Here is a 20,923-nt window from a genome sequence, read left to right as displayed (position 1 = left end):
CCCTATTCCCTAAATAGTGCACTATTTTGAACCAGAGCCCGATGGGCCTTGGTCTATTGTAGTGCACTATATAGGGCATAGGGTGCCATTTGTGTCACAAACATGGTTTGGGATGGGCATTCCTCAAGTGCTCGTGCTGCCTACAATATTAATAAAAGGCTCATTCTCCTTGAAAACGGGTTTGATCTTCCAGCTAATTTCTTGTGTGGGGGAGAGGGTAGTATAATGGTTTGTAAATTACCATATTTGGTCCAGGGGTTGCTACTACGTTCTCTATATTTTGTATCGGTTCAGTTTGAATACATACATCTTCAACAATCTGTCTCCATCTCTACAAGACGGCTCGCTTCCAATAGAACTGGCTGTGAAAAATGTATTCATTGGATAACCATAAGAAATATCCCACCTTTTATTTCCACTGGCTCCAACCTCTTGACATTAAACATTACGATACAAGCAGATTGTATATTAAACTTCAGTGGTAATATATCTCTTTCAAACAAGTCAAAAGAGAGAACTTGTTCTCAACTGGCCTACCTGGTTAAATAAAGGTGAATTAAAAGAAGAAAAAAAAGGCATGAACGAACATGAGCATGTTTTCTCGAACCATGCCCATAACTCACAAGCTTTCTCATCCAGTGCGCCAGTGACTCGGTCAATAAAAAAGTGGTCAGATGAAGCGGATGCTAAACTACAGGACTGTTTTGCTATCACAGACTGGAACATGTTCCGGGATTCTTCCGATGGCATTGAGGAGTACACCACATCAGTCATTGCCTTCATAAATAAGTGCATCAATGACTTCGTCCCCACAGTGACCGTACCTACGTACCCCAACCAGAAGCCATGTATTACAGGCAACATCCGCACTGAGCTAAAGGCTAGAGCTGCCGTTTTCAAGTAGTGGGACTCTAACCCAGACGCTTAGAAGAAATCCCGCTATGCACTCCGATGAACCATCAAACAGGCAAAGTGTCAATACAGGGCTAAGATCGAATTGTACCACACCGGCTCCGACACTCGGCGGATGTGGCAGGAATTGCAAACCATTACAGACTACAAAGGGAAGCACAGCTGAGAGCTGCCCAGTGACACGAGCCTACCAGACGAGCTAAACTACTTCTATGCTCGCCTCGAGGCAAATAACACTGAAACATGTATGTAAGCACCATCTGTTCCGGACGACTCACTCTCTCCGCAGCCGATGTGAGTAAGACCTTTACACAGGTCAACATTCACAAGGCCGCAGGGCACGATGGATTACCAGGATGTGTACTGCAAGCATGCGCTGACCAACTGGCAAGTGTCATCGCTGACATTTTCAAACTCTTCCTGTCCGAGTCTGTAATAACAGCATGTTTTAAGCAGACCACCATAGTCCCTGTGCCCAAGAACACTAAGGTAACCTGCCTAAATGACTACCAAACCGTAACACTCACGTCTGTGGCAATTAAGTGCTTTGAAAGGCTGGTCATGGCTCTCCTTAACACCATTATCCCAGAAACCCTAGACCCACTCAAATTTGCATACCGCCCCAACAGATACACAGATGATGCAATCTCTATTGCACTCCACACTGCCGTTTCCCACCTGGACAAAAGTAACATCTATGTGAGAATGCTGTTCATTGACTACTGCTCAGCATTCAACACCATAGTGCCCTCAAAGATCATCACTAAGCTAAGGACCCTGGGACTAAACGCCTCCCTCTGCAACTGGACCCAGGACTTCCTGAAGGGCCACCCCCAGGTGGTAAGGGTAGGTAACAACACATCCGCCACGCTGATCCTCAACACGGGGGCCCCTCAGGGGTGCGTGCTCAGTCCCCTCCTGTACTCCCTGTTCACTCATGACTGCACGGCCAGGCACGACTCAAACACCATCACTAAGTTTGCCGATGACACAACAGTAGTAGGCCTGATCACCGACAACGACGAGACAGCCTATAGGGAGGGGGTCAGAGACCCAGACGTGTGGTGCCAGGACAACAACCTCTCCCTCAATGTGATCAAGACAAAGGAGATGATTGTGGACTACAGGAAAAGGAGAATCGAGCACGCCCCTATTCTCATCGATGGGGCTGCAGTGGAGCAGGTTGATAGCATCAAGTTCTTTAGTGTCCACATCACCAACAAACTAGCATGGTCCAAGCACACCAAGACAGTCTTGAAGAGGGCACGACAAAACCTATTCCCCCTCAGGAGACTGAAAAGATTTGGCATGGGTCCTTAGATCCTCAAAAGGTTCTACAGTTGCACCATCGAGAGCATCCTGACGGGTTGCATCACTGTCTGGGATAGCAACTGCTCGGCCTCTGAACGCAAGGCACTACAGAGGGTAGTGCATACGGCTTAGTACATCACTAGGGCAGGGCTTCCTGCCATCCAGGACCTCTATACCAGGCGGTGTCAGAGGAAGGCCCTAAAAATTGTCAAAGACTCCAGCCACCCTAGTCATAGACTGTTCTCTCTGCTACCGCACAGCAAGAGGTACCGGAGTACCAAGTCTATGTCCAAGAGGCTTCTAAACAGCTTCTACCCCCAAGCCATAAGACTCCTGAACATCTAATCAAATGGCTACCCAGACTATTTTCATTGCCCCCCCCACCCCCTCTTTTATGCCACTGCTACTCTTTGTTATTATCTATGCATAGTCACTTTAATATCTCTACCTACATGTACAGCACATGCAGTGGGGCTATTTAGTCAGCCACCAATTGTGCAAGTTCTCCTTCTTAAAAAGATGAGAGAGGCCTGTAATTTTCATCATAGGTACACTTCAACTATGACAGACAAAATGAGAAAAAAAATCCAGAAAATCACATTGTAGGATTTTTAATGAATTTATTTGCAAATGATGGTGGAAAATAAGTATTTGGTCAATAACAAAAGTTTATCTCAATACTTTGTTATATACCCTTTTTTGGCAATGACAGAGGTCAAACGTTTTCTGTAAGTATTCGAAAGGTTATCACAGACTGTTGCTGTTATTTTGGCCCATTCCTCCATGCCGATCTCCTCTAGAGCAGGGATGTTTTGGGGCTGTTGCTGGGCAACACGGACTTCCAACTCCCTCCAAAGATTTTCTATGGGGTTGAGATCTGGAGACTGGCTAGGCCACTCCAGGACCTTGAAATGCTTCTTACGAAGCCACTCCTTCGTTGCCCGGGCGGTGTGTTTGGGATCATTGTGATTTTCTGGATATTTTTTCTCATTTTGTCTGTCATAGTTGAAGTGTACCGATGATGAAAATTGCAGGTCTCTCTCATCTTTTTAAGTGGGAGAACTTGCACAATTGGTGGCTGACGAAATACTATTTTGCCCCACTGTATTACCTCAATTACCTCGACTAACCGGTACCACCGCACATTGACACTGTACTGGTACCCCCTGTATATAGTCTCGCTATTGTTCTTTTACTGCTGCTCTTTCATTATTTGTTCCTTTTATTTCTTATTTCTTATTCATATTTTTTACCCTGAATTGTTGGTTAGGGGCTTGTAAGTAAGCATTTCACTGTTGTATTTGGCGCATGTGGCTAATACAATTTGATTTGATCCGAGCACAATTTCAATGACAAAGTGAATAACGTCAGTATTGCCAGCAGCACTCATATCATATTCTATTGCCTTGTATTTCAGTGGCACAGCCACTTGCGGTTGAATCCCCTGTCACAAAGAGATACATCTCTATATCGATCATACTCTTATGAGCTGGAGTTTCTTTTATTATTACTTCAGCCCGGTGTAATATCTGTTGGTGGTATAAGGAGACACTGTGTTGTCTGCAGATGGCTGCAGAGAGATTCTATTCTTCTGTAGTGTTGCTGTTGATTCCAACAGAGATGAGGAGGATTCCCTACAGAGAGATGCTGACATATAATCACTAACAGACCTTTGTTTTATGACATCAATCCTCTATGAAACAGACTGGGGGGAGGGACGGCTACTCCAGTCAGGACTTTGCCTCAGAGTGTATGTGACTATGTGAAACGAAATGTGATTGTTTCGATAGAACAAGGGTTAGTTTATGTGTGTGCTTTTGTGTGTGTGTGTGTGTGTGTGTGTGTGTGTGTGTGTGTGTGTGTGTGTGTGTGTGTGTGTGTGTGTGTGTGTGTGTGTGTGTGTGTGTGTGTGTGTGTGTGTGTGTTGTCTGTATGTGTACAGTAGATCTATAGCCTCTCTCTGCTGGTGCAGTCTGATTAAACTCCAGTCTCCCAACAAGAGGAACAGGAGCCTGCAGTGCAATTTAGCCACACAGTGGAGGATCCTGGGAGATTTCACCAAAGCAGAGCAGTAGGGAAGAGAAGAGGTCTAGAGGGGTACAGTGAAGTGGAAATATGTGATGGGTGGAATATTGCTGCATCAGTGCCGAATACAATTCAAATAAGATTGAGCTTTTCTCACATTACTGCTTTAATCATAGAGGATATTATGGTTACTGTTTTTGATGCCTCGAGGCCTTTGTTGCTAGGAAGTTCTATATATACCATGGTTACTGATTACAGCACTGAGTATGTGGAAAGTGGCATGTGAGTTACAACTGTGGAGAGAACGTTTTGTAGCCTACCTATTTTTTGGTGATTTGGTATGCTACCACTTTACCACATGGTCTAAAACACTGGACAGATAGCAACATACTGAATCACTACAATTAACTTGCATGTTGTATTTGAGGAAAACACATTGGTTTAAACAACAGATAGGACAAAAGAGGGACATTTTGAAGAAACCCTTTGCTTTTCCCTCTTGGTTTGTTATTTTGCACTGTCGGGTGTTGTAGTTGCCTACCAGTGGAGGCTGCTGAATGGAATACGGCTCATAATAATGGCTGGAATGGAGTCAATAGAATCAAACATGTGGTTGATGTGTTTGCAACAAGATATCTCAGATGTGTGAGTGACTTTTTAATGTTGAAAGTAAAACACCAACAGTAGATGTGCCAATATCAAATCAAAATGTTTTTTACAAGAAACACATTTCAATGAGAAAACAGAAATCTAAATTTGGGTTTAAAAAAAAGAGGACTTCACCAAAAATAGTAGAACATGAATACATTAATAACTATAAATAAAAATGCATACAAACCTCCCTGGCAGTCACCTCCTTCTCCAGCCTCCACATCTGGACCCTTCTGGGAGGGAGAGGAGCCCAAAGCTGCAGTTTATTTTTGTTTAAGCCTAAGGGGTTCCTCCACTTCTTTTTCACCCATGCAGGTGACAGTTGCCCCTCCAGCTCACACTCCTTCACAAAGATCCTGAAAAGACATAAGATGAAGTATAACATTAACCAACACATGGAAATCCCTGATCATGCTTGAAGCTAAGCTCATGTTCAGAGAAACACGTCGCCGGGTCGAACAGTCATCTCGAGTCAGACTGTGGATGAGCAGGCGATCAAATCAAAGGCACTTGTTCGATATAAAGTTGATTTTGACAAATGTATAGGTGTCAGTTTGTCACTTTCACAAGTAATAACATATGCAATTACTTAATGCTGCATTAGGAAACTCTGAAATGTCTGACTTGCTAATGCAAGTTTCCTAGTTCCGACTAGCACTTGAACGCGGCATAAGACATTGTTTCGAATGTAGGGCTGCAGTCCAAACACCTTATTTTTACCCCCTTAGCCCTGGCGCTATCCACTTTCCCTCAGGATATAGAGAACAACTAAGGAATATTTGTTTTACTTGGTCGCCTGTTCTGTGTCGTAAGCGTTTCCGGAAGTCTCGTGATGTTGCGTCTCTGGGTTTAGAAAGTCTGTGATTCAACTTTGCATACATTTTTTTGTATCTTTGCGGGGAGAGCGGCTCATAATAATGTCTGGAGCGAAGGAAATGGAATGATACTTTTCCACTTATTCTGCTCCAGCAATTACCACAAGCAAGTTCTCCCCAATTAAGGTGCCACCAACCTGTGTTTGTGTACTAAATGATCAAAGCTGATGTGCAGAAACACTGAATATGTCTACGCTTTGAACCCTGAAATAAAAATAATAATGAAATTGCCATCAAGCTGAATATAGAACAAGGGAGGAATACACTGTTTTGAATTCACTGTCTCTTTCTAAAGCACTTTAGAAGTCTGTTCATATTCTTTGCTTGAGCTGGTGTGTAGCCGTCTTCACAATCTGGCCAATTGTTTCTGGGGATTAGAATGTTCCCTAAAGCCTATCCTCTATTTCCCTCCTCCACCTCTCTCTCTCTATAGTCAAGCAGGGGCCACTTTGTCACAAGCTAGTCACAGACACACACACATCAAAAGATAATAGAAATTCATTGTCTCTATTGGATTCCTGGGACATAACTACTGATGCACAAGTTTTCTTTCATTAGGTGCCATGCGCAGCTGGAGGAAAAGCAGGGCATAAATATTTGCTTTGTTTATTTCTAAACCAAGTACCATGCATACACTAAACCGAAATTCATACTCTTTATTCCCAAACAGTTTACACACAAGCTGAAAAACAGTATTATGTTGAACTGCCAAAAGGTCATCAGGTGGAGGGGGTCGAAGGGAGATTTGTATTTATTTGTATTTTGTATTCATTAAGGATCCCCATTAGCTGCTTCCAGGGTAGCAGCTACTCTTCCTGGGGTCCAGGAAAATTAAGGCAGTTATATACAATTTCAAATATTACATGACATCACATTTAATATCACTTTTCACAACACATTAAGATTGTTGTAGTGTAGTTCATACTACTTGAGGAACTGTCATGCATCATGCTCCCTATACCTCGTGGAATATTACAGGATAGGCCAATGACTGTACAGCAGATGTTCTAGGGTTCAAGGACACGGGTACTTTAGGGACTACTGGGGCTGTAGGGAAAGAGGGGTCATCTGAGCTGTAACCTTGATTGACCAGCATGTGATATATAAGATTGTTTAAAAAAAAAAAATCTAAAGCATTACATGGTTAGAGGGACATTCACGGAGTTAGTGCATGTGACAAGACCCCTACAGATATAATTACTATGCATTCACAATGCACGTGGCAAATTGTCTGCAATCAACATGCCTTGCTGCTGATGACAAATGTATGTGTTATACTTGTGTGTCACAAATTTACCAGGGGTTCCGCCTGAAGAACTGCTCACTGGGGAGGAAAGGAAGGGAGGGGGGGGTCGGAAAGAAATTCAGCTTGGCAAACAACTGCGATATCAGCACATAATCCATCATGATGCTGGATGATGCTGTGCATTCCACACACAGAGACATGCACAGTAGAGGTCTTTATGGGTCCACCCGAACCTGATTACCCAGGGTCGACCTGAGACCCGACCGGGTCCGAAATTCTGTAGTTGCCCATCGGATCCGGGTTGGAACAGATTTGATTGTCACGGTTCTTGGGTATGTGTAATTAGAACTGATTTGCCGGTAAGGACCTGTACAGACCTGAACCTGACTGCTGCAGTAGAAAGAGAACTAATTTATGCTGCTGCTTCTTTTCACAAACGTTGGCCTGCTGCCAAGTCTGTACCTCTTTCTCTCGAAGCGGGCATTAACAGTTTTAATTAATAACATATCTAAAAAATGATACATCTTCAGCTGCTTCCCTGACTCGGATTGGATCACACTGGGTCTATACGGTGCCGGGTCTGGTTGTTCTCGGGTTCGGTTGTTCTCGGGTTCGTTTCAACCGGGTCTCCATATTTCAAGGGAAATGTGAAAAAATATTTTAAAAATCTACTTCATATTCATTATCTCGAGCACCACCCCAACATCAACAAATGTGAAAATTACACATTTATGTTTAGTACAAAAGATGGCAGAAGATGTGTTTCCAATGACATTGGTGTACATTGTGATTTTAACCAATTTTGACTAGGTATTGGCAATTAATTGGTTGATGACATTGGAAACACTTCTCTCCCATCTTTTACTATAAAACGTGCCATTTTCACATGTGGTGCTGGAGAGGAAGAAGCAGATTTTTTTTTAAACAAAATTTATTCAGGTAGGGTCCAGGGAGGAAATCCCCGATCCTTTTTGGAACAGGTCCAACTTCTTTCACCAGAGACGACTGATGTACACCCACTGGATCAACACTTCCATCTCTGTGATCTGATGAGCATAACAGCAACCATTCTGTCCTGCATGGTTCTGTAAAATGTCTGAATCACATTCAGTAGGCAGGTTTCCACAAAAGCAATGGCTCAAAAAAAAAAAAATCAATCATTGCCACATGTAATGGAAATAGCAGATAAACATTTTCTAAAGATCATTCGTTCGACGGGGTAGATTTTGTCAAACTTAATTGTGAAAAATTGAAACGATTAGACAAATAAATGATTGCTGACTACCTTAAAGTTAAGGTATGCAGGCCACGTGATATGTAAGATTCACTCCATTTAATTCTAAATACCTACTGCTTTAAAAAATAAATTGTTTCTTTGCATGACAAGGATTTGCCTGACTTTCAAGAATGCTTCACCTTGCTTTTCTGGCAACTTTCACCAGCCAATCGTTTCAGCGCTACAGGAGTACATGTTCCACCATGGCACGGACTAGCCTAGGCAGCCAATTTATTAGAATGGCAAGTCTTAGTTGTTGCATTCTATCCATTGGGGGGGGGGTCACCAATTTAATGTACTGAGTAACGGTAACACTCCAACCACATTTAGTTTTAGCAAGAAATGTAAATGAAACATAGCTACTTATTGCATCTCTTATTGGGATTCTCTGCCTCTAACCCTATTACAGGGGCTGAGTCACTGGCTTACTGGGGCCCTCTCATGCCGTCCCTGGAAGGGGTGCGTCACCTGAGTGGGTTGATTCACTGATGTGGTCATCCTGTCTGGGTTGGCGCCCCCCCTTGGGTTGTGCCATGGCGGAGATCTTTGTGGGCTATACTCAGCCTTGTCTCAGGATGGTAAGTTGGTGGTTGAAGATATCCCTCTAGTGGTATGGGGGCTGTGCTTTGGCAAAGTGGGTGTGGTTATATCCTTCCTGTTTGGCCCTGTCTGGGGTGTCCTCGGATGGGGCCACAGTGTCTCCTGACCCCTCCTGTCTCAGCCTCCAGTATTTATGCTGCAGTAGTTAATGTGTCGGGGGGCTAGGGTCAGTTTGTTATATCTGGAGTACCTCTCCTGTCCTATTCGGTGTCCTGTGTGAATCTAAGTGTGCGTTCTCTAATTCTCTCTCGGAGGACCTGAGCCCTAGGACCATGCCCCAGGACTACCTGACATGACTCCTTGCTGTCCCCAGTCCACCTGACCGTGCTGCTGCTCCAGTTTCAACTGTTCTGCCTTATTATACAACCATGCTGGTTATTTATGAACATTTGAACATCTTGGCCATGTTCTGTTATAATCTCCACCCGGCACAGCCAGAAGAGGACTGGCCACCCCACATAGCCTGGTTCCTCTCTAGGTCTTCCTAGGTTTTGGCCTTTCTAGGGAGTTTTTCCTAGCCACCGTGCTTCTACACCTGCATTGCTTGCTGTTTGGGGTTTTAGGCTGAGTTTCTGTACAGCACTTTGAGATATCAGCTGATGTATGAAGGGCTATATAAATAAATTTGATTTGATCTCAGCGACGGTTGTCAGATGAATAACATTTCCAGGGTAATCGTGGTTACCTAGACACTCACACTGTAGGCCTACAGCCAGTCTTGATGTTATACAAAATGTGAAACTCAAATTAGAAACTGACTAATCTATTATGGAGTATCTGACTAAACTGCATACATTTGCCTTAATTCTGTTAATTTGCGAGTGAAAGCATATCTACGAGAGTCAAACCTAATTGACATTAAGAGGCAGTCGTTTGAACCTGGTGAGAAAGTGCAAGCTGGCCAAGTAGATGAGAGAACAATTTCATCAAACAGCATTTCTATTTCTGAAAAGACTGCAGTTACCATGTCCATGATGTTCTCAGATTATTAATGTGCCAGAAGGATGAAATATTTAATTGACTATTAATCAATGTTTTAATTATCCCAAGCGAAGCAATTATTTTACTGCAAGGAGACTGAGGCAGCAAGAAAAACAAAATGGCTGATGTGTTCTGATAAAATATCCAGGCAGAATCTGTGGTATTCCAGACAGTTTGACAAAAATCAGGTCTCAGTCAAGACAAAAATGGACCTTGTACTGTACACTGAACTTTATTGTCAAATGGAAAATATATAACTTCAATAAATACTGTGGTAACAATCAGACTCACAAATGGACTTAAATTTCTAAAAGAGGTTGATGTTCTACAGCTAACACTGACCATTAATTTAAACCATTTTCATACAGAGGCTACACCCGCTGGCTGATAATACTATTCTCAAAGCAGTTCAGACTTCTCCAGTTATGAGAAATTGGAAAACACCAAAGTACTATGATGACAGAACAGAAAATAAAATTGCAGCTCTTAGATTTAGAACTACTTCACCAGTAGCTGCTTGGAGAGGGCGGAGGGATCGATAGCTACAGCGTCTGCAGGCTAGTTCTACTTAGCTACTTTATTTTAGCCTACTGACCCAGTGAACTAGTCAAAGCCTAGGACCAAACAATGATACTAGCTATGAGATATGGGTTTGAATTAAAAGTAGTTTATGGATTTTGAGAGCGACTGAGTAGTGTGTAGCCTGCACTAGAGCACCACACAAAGCAAACAGCACTGTACAGTCCTTCAACCAGCTAACATTGAAAACTAGACACTGGTCATCAGAATCTGTGCATTGCATAGCTGAGGACATCCTTAAAAAGAATCCGTGCAATAATGGATTTGAGCTCAGTGACCTTCTCAGCACTGACATTGTTAACCCCATCCTGCATGTAAAACTTGGCGTGGGTGTTCACCCCTACAGTTAGAGTGACTGGCTTCGGGGCTAGACACCACCGCTGAAATCTACCCAGTGACAAGAGCCAGGGTGTAGGATACGTCCTCAGAGATGTAGCACATCCTTTCAAACCATTGGCAATGATCGTTATGCAGCCAGTCACAACAGTAGTCGGCAACTGTTACTCTGAGCGATATCGCCACTGTCAAGCTTTTCTTTGGTTGTAAACTTATAAGACAGCAAAACAAGGGGGAAGCAGGCAATGCTGATCAAAAACAATAGCTAGAACAATATGCAATGTACTAAAACATTAAAAAGGCTTTCAGCTCTGTCGTAACAGTGTGCAACAATTTATAACAAACATCCCATTTCCATTTGACAAACTCAAGGCAGTAACAAAACAAAACTCGAACAGGCAGTCCTTTGAACTTCTGGCTGTAAGTGCGAGACCTGGGGGCCAGCGCAAGAGCTCCATTTCTCTTCGTAAACCATCTTACTGAGCAGAACACAGTAGCGGTCTCTCGCATCTGAACAAGGATCTTCTCAGTGGTGAATCCACAGTACACTTTTCTCTTTGACGACAAAAGTCTAAACCTGAAACCAGATTAGCACATTTTACTGTCCAGGTCCCGGACCAAAAAAAGTGCACGTCATTTCTGCGGGTGAAGAAATGTTGACAAGAAGTCCACACCTCTTTGTGGATTAGTTTATTGACCTTTAAAAATAAATAAACTGAAGACCTTTAAGTTCAGTGGCCTCAGTCTCTCCAGTGCACTTCTCCTATGACAGAGTAGGGCAGCTAGATGTAGGTTTGTACAGTTTTTTTTGGGGGGGGCTGATGATTTAATGTGCGGCGATAACCCGCCTTCTCACTGCTTTGCATGCATGTCTAGAAGGATGGGAGGGGCTCTATGCACAGTCCTCACCACCCGCCTGCTCCTCCCAGTCCATAACAGTCAGTCGCCCTAGTCTAGGGCAATCACATGACTGTACAGCTCTTGGCCTTGTCTTTGCGAAGGTCTGATGTGACAGCGGTTAGTTCGGGCCTAGTGGGCATGTGTGAGATCCTCTTGGTGCTCCTGGAGGACTTGTTGCGTTTGACGTTCTTGTTGCCCTTGTTGACGCAGGCCAGCGTGGCCACGTGGAAGAGGTCCCTGACGCTGTTCTCAGACTGCAGAGACGAACACTCGATGTACGGAGCACTGATCTGCTTGGCCATGTTAGAGCCCTGAGACAGAGAATCAGGGGGAGAGATGAACAAAGAGTCTGGAACTCAAGCATATTTCAGTATTGAAAATCTATGCAATTTAGCAGACTAAACTTTTTTTTTTTTAAAGCTGTAAACAGATGCCACATTTATTCATTAATAGTGCCAAGTGAAAGACACACAGTACAAGTCCAATAAAAACTATGAACTGCATCTTAGGGAGTGTCAAAGTACGAGCAAAATGCATGTAGCGCCTACCTGATCATATGACACGGGTGTCTGTCTGTGATTGGATAGTTCCACCAGTGTGGTGAGGTCTGTGCGGAGATCTGACTTGCATCCCACCAGCAGGATCTTGGTGTTGGGACAGAACTCCTGGATCTCTCCTCTCCACTATACGGAGGAAAGAGAACGGGAGAGATCAGCAACACTTCTAGTACAAAAAAAAGGTAGTGCTTTTACAAGATTGGTTTATATTCAGCGTCAGACAACCCAACATGAGTTTTAAGTGGATAACGTGACTTTTTGTTATGCGCACAGATCAAGTTAAGATTTGGGCTCCTGTGAGTAAAACATGTGCATAAAGGACTGTATTGATGGACACTGGAACATCTCAACAAGTCAACCACCCACACACCCTCTCGTTGTCTTTCTATCATGCGATCATCGTTGGGAAAAAAAAGTCGCTCTGACAGCGCTAGCTTTGTGTTCCGCAACTTAAGTAATGGAAAACACCCTCTTCCACTTTTCCAGGCTTATTCAGAGCCTTGAACATCATGTTTCCCCTCAGAGTTGTTCAACACACAGGACCACACGCCTCTCAGCTGGTGCAATACTGAGCGTTGGTGACGTTACAGGTCAAAGGGCACCGAGACCCACAATAGCCGTGTCTGGGATCTGGGCGACCATGTGTGACCAAGGCCGGTTGGACTACTGCTGAGCCTCACGTGAGTTTGTTTTCACATTCCTCTCAAATGGTACAACCCTAGTTCTAGTCCCCTCATTGGTACAGCCCAGTAAAGTAATTTGGAGCGCTGGGGTTTCTGAAAAGCCACTTGACCCAGTAACAAAGAAGACTTTTAGAGAGGGTCAAGGGGGCTGATTGAAAGATCTAGTGGGACAAGCCACTTCCTACTATAATTCAGGGGCAAAGCAGAGGTAGCTTACAACATACAGGACATACAAGCCCTGAAACACACCTTCTTCAGTACACTGTCCATGGTCTCTGGTCTGCTGATGTCAAAGCAGATGAGGACTGCATCAGAGTCCGGGTAGGAGAGAGGTCGCACGTTGTCATAGTATGGTGAACCTGCAAAGACAAGCATAAGAGCAAGGTCAAAATATGCAAACAAGGTCAAATTAATACACAATCACATCTCCTCAGCTCTGTGCGGTAACTGTGCTAAAACTAACATTTCATCAGTTACAGACATAGATTTTATACAGTGCATGTGTTAGAATGACCCAGGGATAGCAAACTTACTCCTTGACACCATGTCACTGTGCGAGTCAACACCTAGGGACATCCATAGTAACAGCTTGTGTAATCATTTAATATGCTCGTAGAGCTCTCCCACACGCGCTCTTTGCTCGGAGCTCTGGCGTCCATTCATACCCAGCCCAGAGCCCTCAGTCAGAATTAGGACAGGAGACCTCTTCCAAGTGGAGCAGATAAGGGAGGAGGGTTTCACTGATTAGGCTAGCTATTCAAAGCTTCATCTAAGAAACAAAATTATACACTCCCGTCCCTGGTCACTGCTGTATAGTACATGAGATCCCACTAGTTATCCCCCCCAGTGTCTCAACATAAAAAGGGGGACTGGGCAACTGATTAGGAGCAGGCTAGATTGGAACCTAAATATGGCATGATCTTTTTTTTTTTGCATTTCTTTGAAGCATCTTTCCACATGCATTTTAATTTCCTCAATTCTACTGCACACTAATATAATAATGCCCGGAGGAGTCACCAACAAAGTCAGGTAAAAACAAGGCAAATTAGAGACAAATTGTTTTACTTATTATCCAGTAGAGGTGGCATTCCACATGTAAAAAGCAAGACACCTAAGATTCCACAAACTGAATTTGGAATAGGACAGTGTAGTGACATCATTAAAGCCCAACAATACGTGTACAGTCTGATGACTAGCAGTGGAACATTGAGCTTACAGATGTGGAATGCGATGCCAAGAATACTAGGAATATTTGTTTCGTGAGATTACAAGCATGTCTGGGAGATCCTTTGAGGGCGCCAAACAGAAGAGATGCACGTGCCCCACCGCATACAATCAAGCCCCTAACTGGTCTGTTAGGGGGACCACCCTGGTTGGTTTGTCTAACCTGATAACACGTGGCCCTTCCCTGGACTTTACCCTTCTGAACAATGGGACTGCTCATCGATCAGCTAAAGAATGAAGATAGGAGTGTTTAACGGCATTGAATAGATTCAGCAAAAGTATACATTGCTCATGGAGACGGACTGTTAAATGTACTATAAAGAAACAGTAGTCACTGAGGATAAATAAGAATGTTAACTGACTAGTTAAATAAAATTCAAATAGGGACATTGAATACAGGAGCACAGGAAAAAGGTGAGGATGGTCGATGGCACAGCTGACAGACAACTCATTAGCCCCATTTCAGTGCAGCCCTGATGCTTGTTCAGTCCCCTGATTCCGACAGCCACGTACCCATCTCCTCCTTAGCCATCCCTGTATGATGGAGGACATGTTTCTACATAGAAGGGTCTCCGGGGACCTCTAAAAACACAGAGTTGACTATCCCTGACTGGTGACCTCCCTGACCAAGGGCGGCCAGCTCTAGGAAGAGTCTTGGTGGCTCCAACCATTTAAGAATGATGAGGCCACTATGTTCTTGGGGACCGTCAATGCTGCAGACATCCCCCCCCTCCCCAGATCTATGACTCAACACAATCCTGCCTCAGAGCTCTACAGGCAACTCCTGCGACCTCATGGCTTGGTTTTTGCTCTGACATAACATCCCACAGTTGAGTGTATAGACATGTGTGCCTTTTCAAATCATGTCCAATCAAATTGTATTTACCACAGGTGGACTCCAATCAAGTTGTAGCAATATCTCAAGGATGATCAATGGAAAAAGGATGCACCTGAACTCAATTTCAAGTCTTATAGCAAAGGGTCTGAATACTTATTTATATAAAAGGCATGTGTAACACTTTCGCAAACATTTCTAAAAACCTGTTTTCGTTTTGTCATTATGGGGTAGTGTAGATTGCTGAGGATTTTTTATTTAATACAATACAGCGTTATTCTAAGATGTAACAAAATGTGGGAAAAGTTGAGGGGTCTGAATAGTTTCCCGAAGGCATTGTACTTCAGATATAAAAAGGTGAGAATGTTTTGCTCACAATATAGGCAGAGTTTTGAAAACGAGCGCTTAATAAATAAAATAAAGCGATGCAAACAATGGAGGTCTTTGTGAATAGATCTAGCCTCTTGTGAATGGCATGCAGCTCAAACTCACTCAACCCAGATGCAAGAGCTCTGCCAATGCTACCATATTAGAGGGCAGCCCAGCCATATCGGTCAAGGGCTGAACTACAAAAATCATGAAATCCTTAAAAAGCCAGGTAGGCCTTATAAACATGCTGTCCTTTGTCTCATTAGACTAAAGACGTCAAGAAGCTGCAAACAAGTGACAGCAATGACCAAATGCTGTGTGTGCTTGATTACTACCTACCTAAACACCTCCAATAGGTGAATGACCAGCCTTTGGGGCATCTACATGAAACATGGGTGGATGTCAGTGGGAGTTCTAATGAGTCACCCATTTTATTTTTACCTTTTATTTAACTAGGCAAGTCAGTTAAGAACAAATTCTTATTTTCAATGACGGCCTAGGAACAGTGGGTTAACTGCCTGTTCAGGGGCAGAATGACAGATTTGTACCTTGTCAGCTCGGGGATTTGAACTTGCAACCTTCCGGTCACTATTCCAACACTCTAACCACTAGGCTACCCTGCCGCACCAACATGGACATCCAGTTTGAAATAAGCCTCTAATCAAACACCACTGCATAAAGACAATAAAGATGGACCCAGTCAGCAATAGAGGGTGGGCGGTGCCCCGCTTTATTCCTGTACCTGATTGCGAGTCAGTGTCTCTTTACAAACTATCCCATTCATTACACTGGGTGATAACAGTGGGTTCACTAACAAACATGACCTCATTTATTATGCACAGATCGTAACAGTGTAGTGGTGAGCCTGAGGCTAAGAGGTGAGACAACTGACAGCTGAGAACTACACTTGCTGTGTGCCAGGTACCATCTGCTCTAATGGCTAGACCCGAGATCCAGTAACATACAGTATATAGTGACGCTTCCAAACAAACTGCTTTAACATTAGCACAAGACACTAAAACATCAGGCTTCTCGTAAGTGCTGGACAGAAATATCCCTCATGAACAGCTTCTGCTATAAGATTACATTTGTAAAATAATATTGCCCAGTGTAGCTAAGGCAGGCCCCAACATGACCCATATCAGGCCTGGTGTGGTGAGATGAGCATTTCCTGAAGCTGCGGTGTAGTCACGGAGTAATGTCCTGGACAGACACATGGGAAGCTACAATCAGCTGGTGAACATAGGAGGGGAGGTGCCCAGAGCTCTCGTATCCCCCCCAGCTGGAGAAGCAGCCCACAGCTCTTCCTCCCCCTACAGCAGTGGGAGTTGAGCAGCCCAATCCCCCAGCCAGTCCAGGCTGATTCAGAGGCTGTAGATAGGAAATTATTACCACCTGGGGCTGGGTTAAAGGCGTCCGCATGCTTCCCAGCCGAAACACTTCGGAAGACGTCATGTATACTTTATGACATTGTTACGTTTTCGTTCGTTTTGGACTTCGGTAAGGTTTTATTTTCGACTCGAGGCAAACAGACATCGGTAGTCTTCGCCCGTTCGTCGGTTATTGGGCAACAGTAGGGATTCTTCAATTAAAGTCTTGTCATTCAATGATATGACTTGTTTTCATTAAAATTTTCTTTTATAAATACTGCACCAAGTCCTTCGTTTGATGTAAATTGCGCTATTTAGATCTAGTCTTCAAAAACTAGAAAATGAATGACAGATTTATTGTGCCATGTTAATTCTGAGTATTTCGAGGAAGCGTATACTGGCTATGGCGAGTCAAAATGGACAAATACTATTATTGCCGCTTTTTTGTCGTTTTTCAAACGAAAGTTTTTTGTTGTTGTTGAGAGCATGCGAGCACACTCGTTCAGTTCGCCTAGATGAGTGCGGCGGAGTGCAGCCGAACTGAAGCATACTGACGCCTTAGGGGTGTCCACATGCTTCCCATCCGAAACAGTTCTATTATGGTCTTTGACAAGGGTTTTCGGCTGTTCATGCACCCAGTTCTCTTTAGGCAAGCCTAAATTCGGAAGCCAAATTCTACGCCCCCTACAGTGAGTTAGTCATCAACGAGACTACTCGTTGTCATGCAAATTATTTCACTTGAGAAATAACGGACCAAACATCTTAGTTCATGTAAAATTGAAGACGGAGACCTCCTCGGTAACTCAAGAAACCTGTAATAAATGTAAGTTCTTATATTAATTTACACTTTAAATTAAATAGCTACGGTATATCAAGACGAACACACAGTACTAATGCCGCTTCTCTTGTTTTTCAAGCAAAGTTATTTTAAGAGTATGCGAGGCACATACGTTCACTTCGCCTAGCCGAGTTCTGTTAGGAGCAAACTGAACCTACTATGCGAACGCCTTTAGGGTTAGATCTCCCGGGACCTCTGTTCTAGCAAGAACAGGTGTATGGAATGTGTCAGCATTTATTGAGTCAAAAACTATTCCAAATGGCAGCCGAGTGATTTTAAGTTCAGTTAGCCTGTTGCTGTCCCCAATCAGGGCTTTTTCGAAATGCTATGCTATTCAACTCACAATATAAATCATTCCTTTGCAAATGTATTGTGTTTTCTTAGCTGGTACCGCAACTGAGTGCCAAATGGCTTCATCTGTTTTTACTCAGCTCTGGACCAAGATGCACCGAGAGGTGTGGATGTAAACACTGCACATTGAAGACAAATCCTCGCGCTACAGCGGTCCATCCCAACATGCTAGAGATGCGTCACCGAGTTCAATCTCTGTAGTCTCCACTCACTGGGGTTGTTTAATATATTAATGACACGTCAAATTAAGATTTCCGGCAGTGCGCAGTCTAATTCCCCACAAATTCAAACGTTAAGAAATGTTGACTAATTCGAACGCTCACTGTTCCAATCCAAATTCCAGTCGGACTCGTTCCCTGTGACACTGTCATATTTAAGAAATTCTATAGAGATTAAATAAAACATTGTAATGCAAAAAGTTACTCACCTGAAGTGTCCCAGAGACTGAGTTCTATTCTTTGCGTGTCGATTTCGAAACTGGCTGTGTAGTTCTCGAACACCGTTGGGACATAATTCTATAAAGAATTTACAACGCATTATTGTCGATCTCTCACACACACACACACACACACACACACACATATATGTCCAACAATGTTAAAATGAATTGTACCCACAAAAACATTTTCCATCACAATTTGATCCATAACGCTGCAAGCATATCATTTGAATAATGGAAGACTTGGCATGTACTAAAGCGCACACGAAAGTTCGATATTCTTTTCTAACACTTCCCAGGGTAACTAACGCCTTACAAACCCGCACGTTTATTTGCATTTACCCAAACGACATCCAACAACATACCTCTGGAAAGCAATCTTTCGCAAAGACGTGAAGAAGAGCAGTTTTTCCACACTGACTGTCCCCAACGACCACGATTTTACGCTTCACGCTCTGGTTAGGATCCATGCCGGATTTCGGTGAAAGCTTTTGACTGGATCCTGTATCCTTCATTGACTTTTTAAAATGTATGTAGACTGCAGACTTCAAAGAGAAAAACTCCGCATAGAAATCAGATCCCCCATAACAATTGCTCCTGTGCTGTGATATTGTTCAGCCTTTAATTCACACGCGTCCTCGTTGCACCGAAAAACTACTGTGGCTAATGCCCAGCGATGCGTACGGGGGTGTATATATGGGCCGCCGGTGAACCAATCGCTTTCCCTGGTAATTTTGTGAAGCAGTAGTCCGCCCCTTTCTCCCTCGTGGAGGCAATCAACATTACCACGAGGACAGCGCCCTCTATTTCTTGGTATTTCAGGATCTCAGAGGAGCAGAACATAGAGACATGTTCAGAGATGAAAAGAAGCCAGCAAGTTTATCTCACCTGATAGTAAAAAAAAAAAGAAGTCATTATCACTGTGGCTGAATAAGTGGGACACCTCAAGATGAAGGTATTAATAAAGTGAATTAACTAAACGGTCCATTATGTAATTCAGCAGAAATACCTGGAAGGTTGGAACAAGGTGTCTGTATAACTCGTGTTTAGAACATGTGGCTGCCCCCAGGGTGAAACAGGCATATGTATGAAGATACCTTTCTTCACTTCTGGTAGGTCTGCTTCTGCATCTGGTAACAACAGGCTAAACCTGTGCTTTCCCGCCCCTCCCTTGGGTTCAGGCAAGGGAAAGCAGTGAGATTAATTCAATTCACTTTGAGATGAAGGACACTGGAGTGGTTCAAGATCAAGAGGGAGGGAAATTACATTTGTTTTGGGTTAAGTAGGCCCATCAGGGATGAGATGGGTGATGGATGTGATTTGTGAATGGAACATACGTTGAATGCAGTGTATGAATGAATGAAAGGACACATTAATAAATAACATGAAAAAAATGTGCAGGGACCTTTATTTCACAGGTTGTCCCATCTAGCTTTTTTAAGATGAATGCACTAACTGTAAGTCGCTCTGGATAAGAGTGTCTGCTAAATGACTAACATGTCAATGTAAAATGTAAACAACCACAACAGGTCTACTCTTATAAAGGTCTACTCTTATAAAGGTCTACTCTTATAAAGGTCTACTCTTATAAAGGTCTACTCTTATAAAGGTCTACTCTTTTAAAGGTCTACTCTTATAAAGGTCTACTCTTTTAAAGGTCTACTCTTATAAAGGTCTACTCTTATAAAGGTCTACTCTTATAAAGGTCTACTCTTTTAAAGGTCTACTCTTATAAAGGTCTACTCTTATAAAGGTCTACTCTTTTAAAGGTCTACTCTTATAAAGGTCTACTCTTATAAAGGTCTACTCTTTTAAAGGTCTACTCTTATAAAGGTCTACTCTTATAAAGGTCTACTCTTATAAAGGTCTACTCTTATAAAGGTCTACTCTTATAAAGGTCTACTCTTTTAAAGGTCTACTCTTTTAAAGGTCTACTCTTTTAAAGGTCTACTCTTATAAAGGTCTACTCTTTTAAAGGTCTACTCTTATAAAGGTCTACTCTTATAAAGGACCTTTCCTGGGACAGTGTGTTCTTGTGCAGAAGAGGAGATGAATATGAATGATGACAGAGCCCATAGGCAACATCTGCTGTCTCTCACCTATCTCACCATCAGTCAGTGTGTTCTTCTGTAGCACGATGGAGGAAACAACATCTCTCACACACACACACACTCTCTCTCTGAGCAGCACTTATTGTGAGATATGATGAGTTCCCTTGACTTTGCCCTGCAGCTGTTCGTCATAGTAAACACACAATGAGGCTCTAAATAAGGGAGAGGATTCTGCTTTGGGTTAAGGAAAGCACTTCATTCTGCAACATTACCCCGGGGCCCCAACATTTAGCCCCTCCCTCCCCTCCTCTTCATTAAAATTAGCCACTAATGGTGTCGACTACTGCTAATGATGTTCACCATGCGGTCTCACATGCTGTCATTTCCTGAATAAGCTAATCATTGTAAACGGGGGATATAAATATGAAGAAATAGTAGTGTGTGTGATTAGATGCTGAGAGCTGGGAATATTCACCACCACCACCGTGGTTAGAGCGTTGGGCCAGTTACCGAA

General features: G+C 43.2%; 1 protein-coding gene across 1 annotated transcript; it reads right to left on the bottom strand.

Annotated features, from left to right (window-relative positions):
- Positions 1–10,086: 10,086 nt before the first annotated feature.
- Positions 10,087–19,033, bottom strand: LOC112225637 (rho-related GTP-binding protein RhoE). The gene is made up of 5 exons (XM_024389759.2): positions 18,724–19,033; positions 18,347–18,434; positions 13,182–13,291; positions 12,241–12,375; positions 10,087–12,003 (listed from the first exon to the last, which is right to left on the bottom strand). Exons 1-5 carry the CDS (start codon positions 18,871–18,873, stop codon positions 11,755–11,757), a joined length of 732 nt encoding a protein of 243 aa, XP_024245527.1. The 5' UTR covers positions 18,874–19,033; the 3' UTR covers positions 10,087–11,754.
- Between the last annotated feature and the right edge of the window lie 1,890 nt (positions 19,034–20,923).

The sequence above is a fragment of the Oncorhynchus tshawytscha genome, linkage group LG26 (genome assembly GCF_018296145.1).
Source record: "Oncorhynchus tshawytscha isolate Ot180627B linkage group LG26, Otsh_v2.0, whole genome shotgun sequence".
NCBI lineage: Eukaryota > Metazoa > Chordata > Actinopteri > Salmoniformes > Salmonidae > Oncorhynchus > Oncorhynchus tshawytscha.
This window is presented reverse-complemented; position numbering and strand designations above follow the sequence as displayed.

Excerpts from the sequence above, each read along its gene's own strand:
- LOC112225637 (XM_024389759.2), bottom strand. The coding sequence starts at position 18,873 with ATGAAGGATACAGGATCCAGTCAAAAGCTTTCACCGAAATCCGGCATG. Across the intron at positions 18,435-18,723 it reads CGAAAGATTGCTTTCCAGAG|AATTATGTCCCAACGGTGTT; the intron begins GTATGTTGTTGG and ends AATTCTTTATAG. Across the intron at positions 12,376-13,181 it reads TGGACAGTGTACTGAAGAAG|TGGAGAGGAGAGATCCAGGA; the intron begins GTGTGTTTCAGG and ends TCCTCCGTATAG.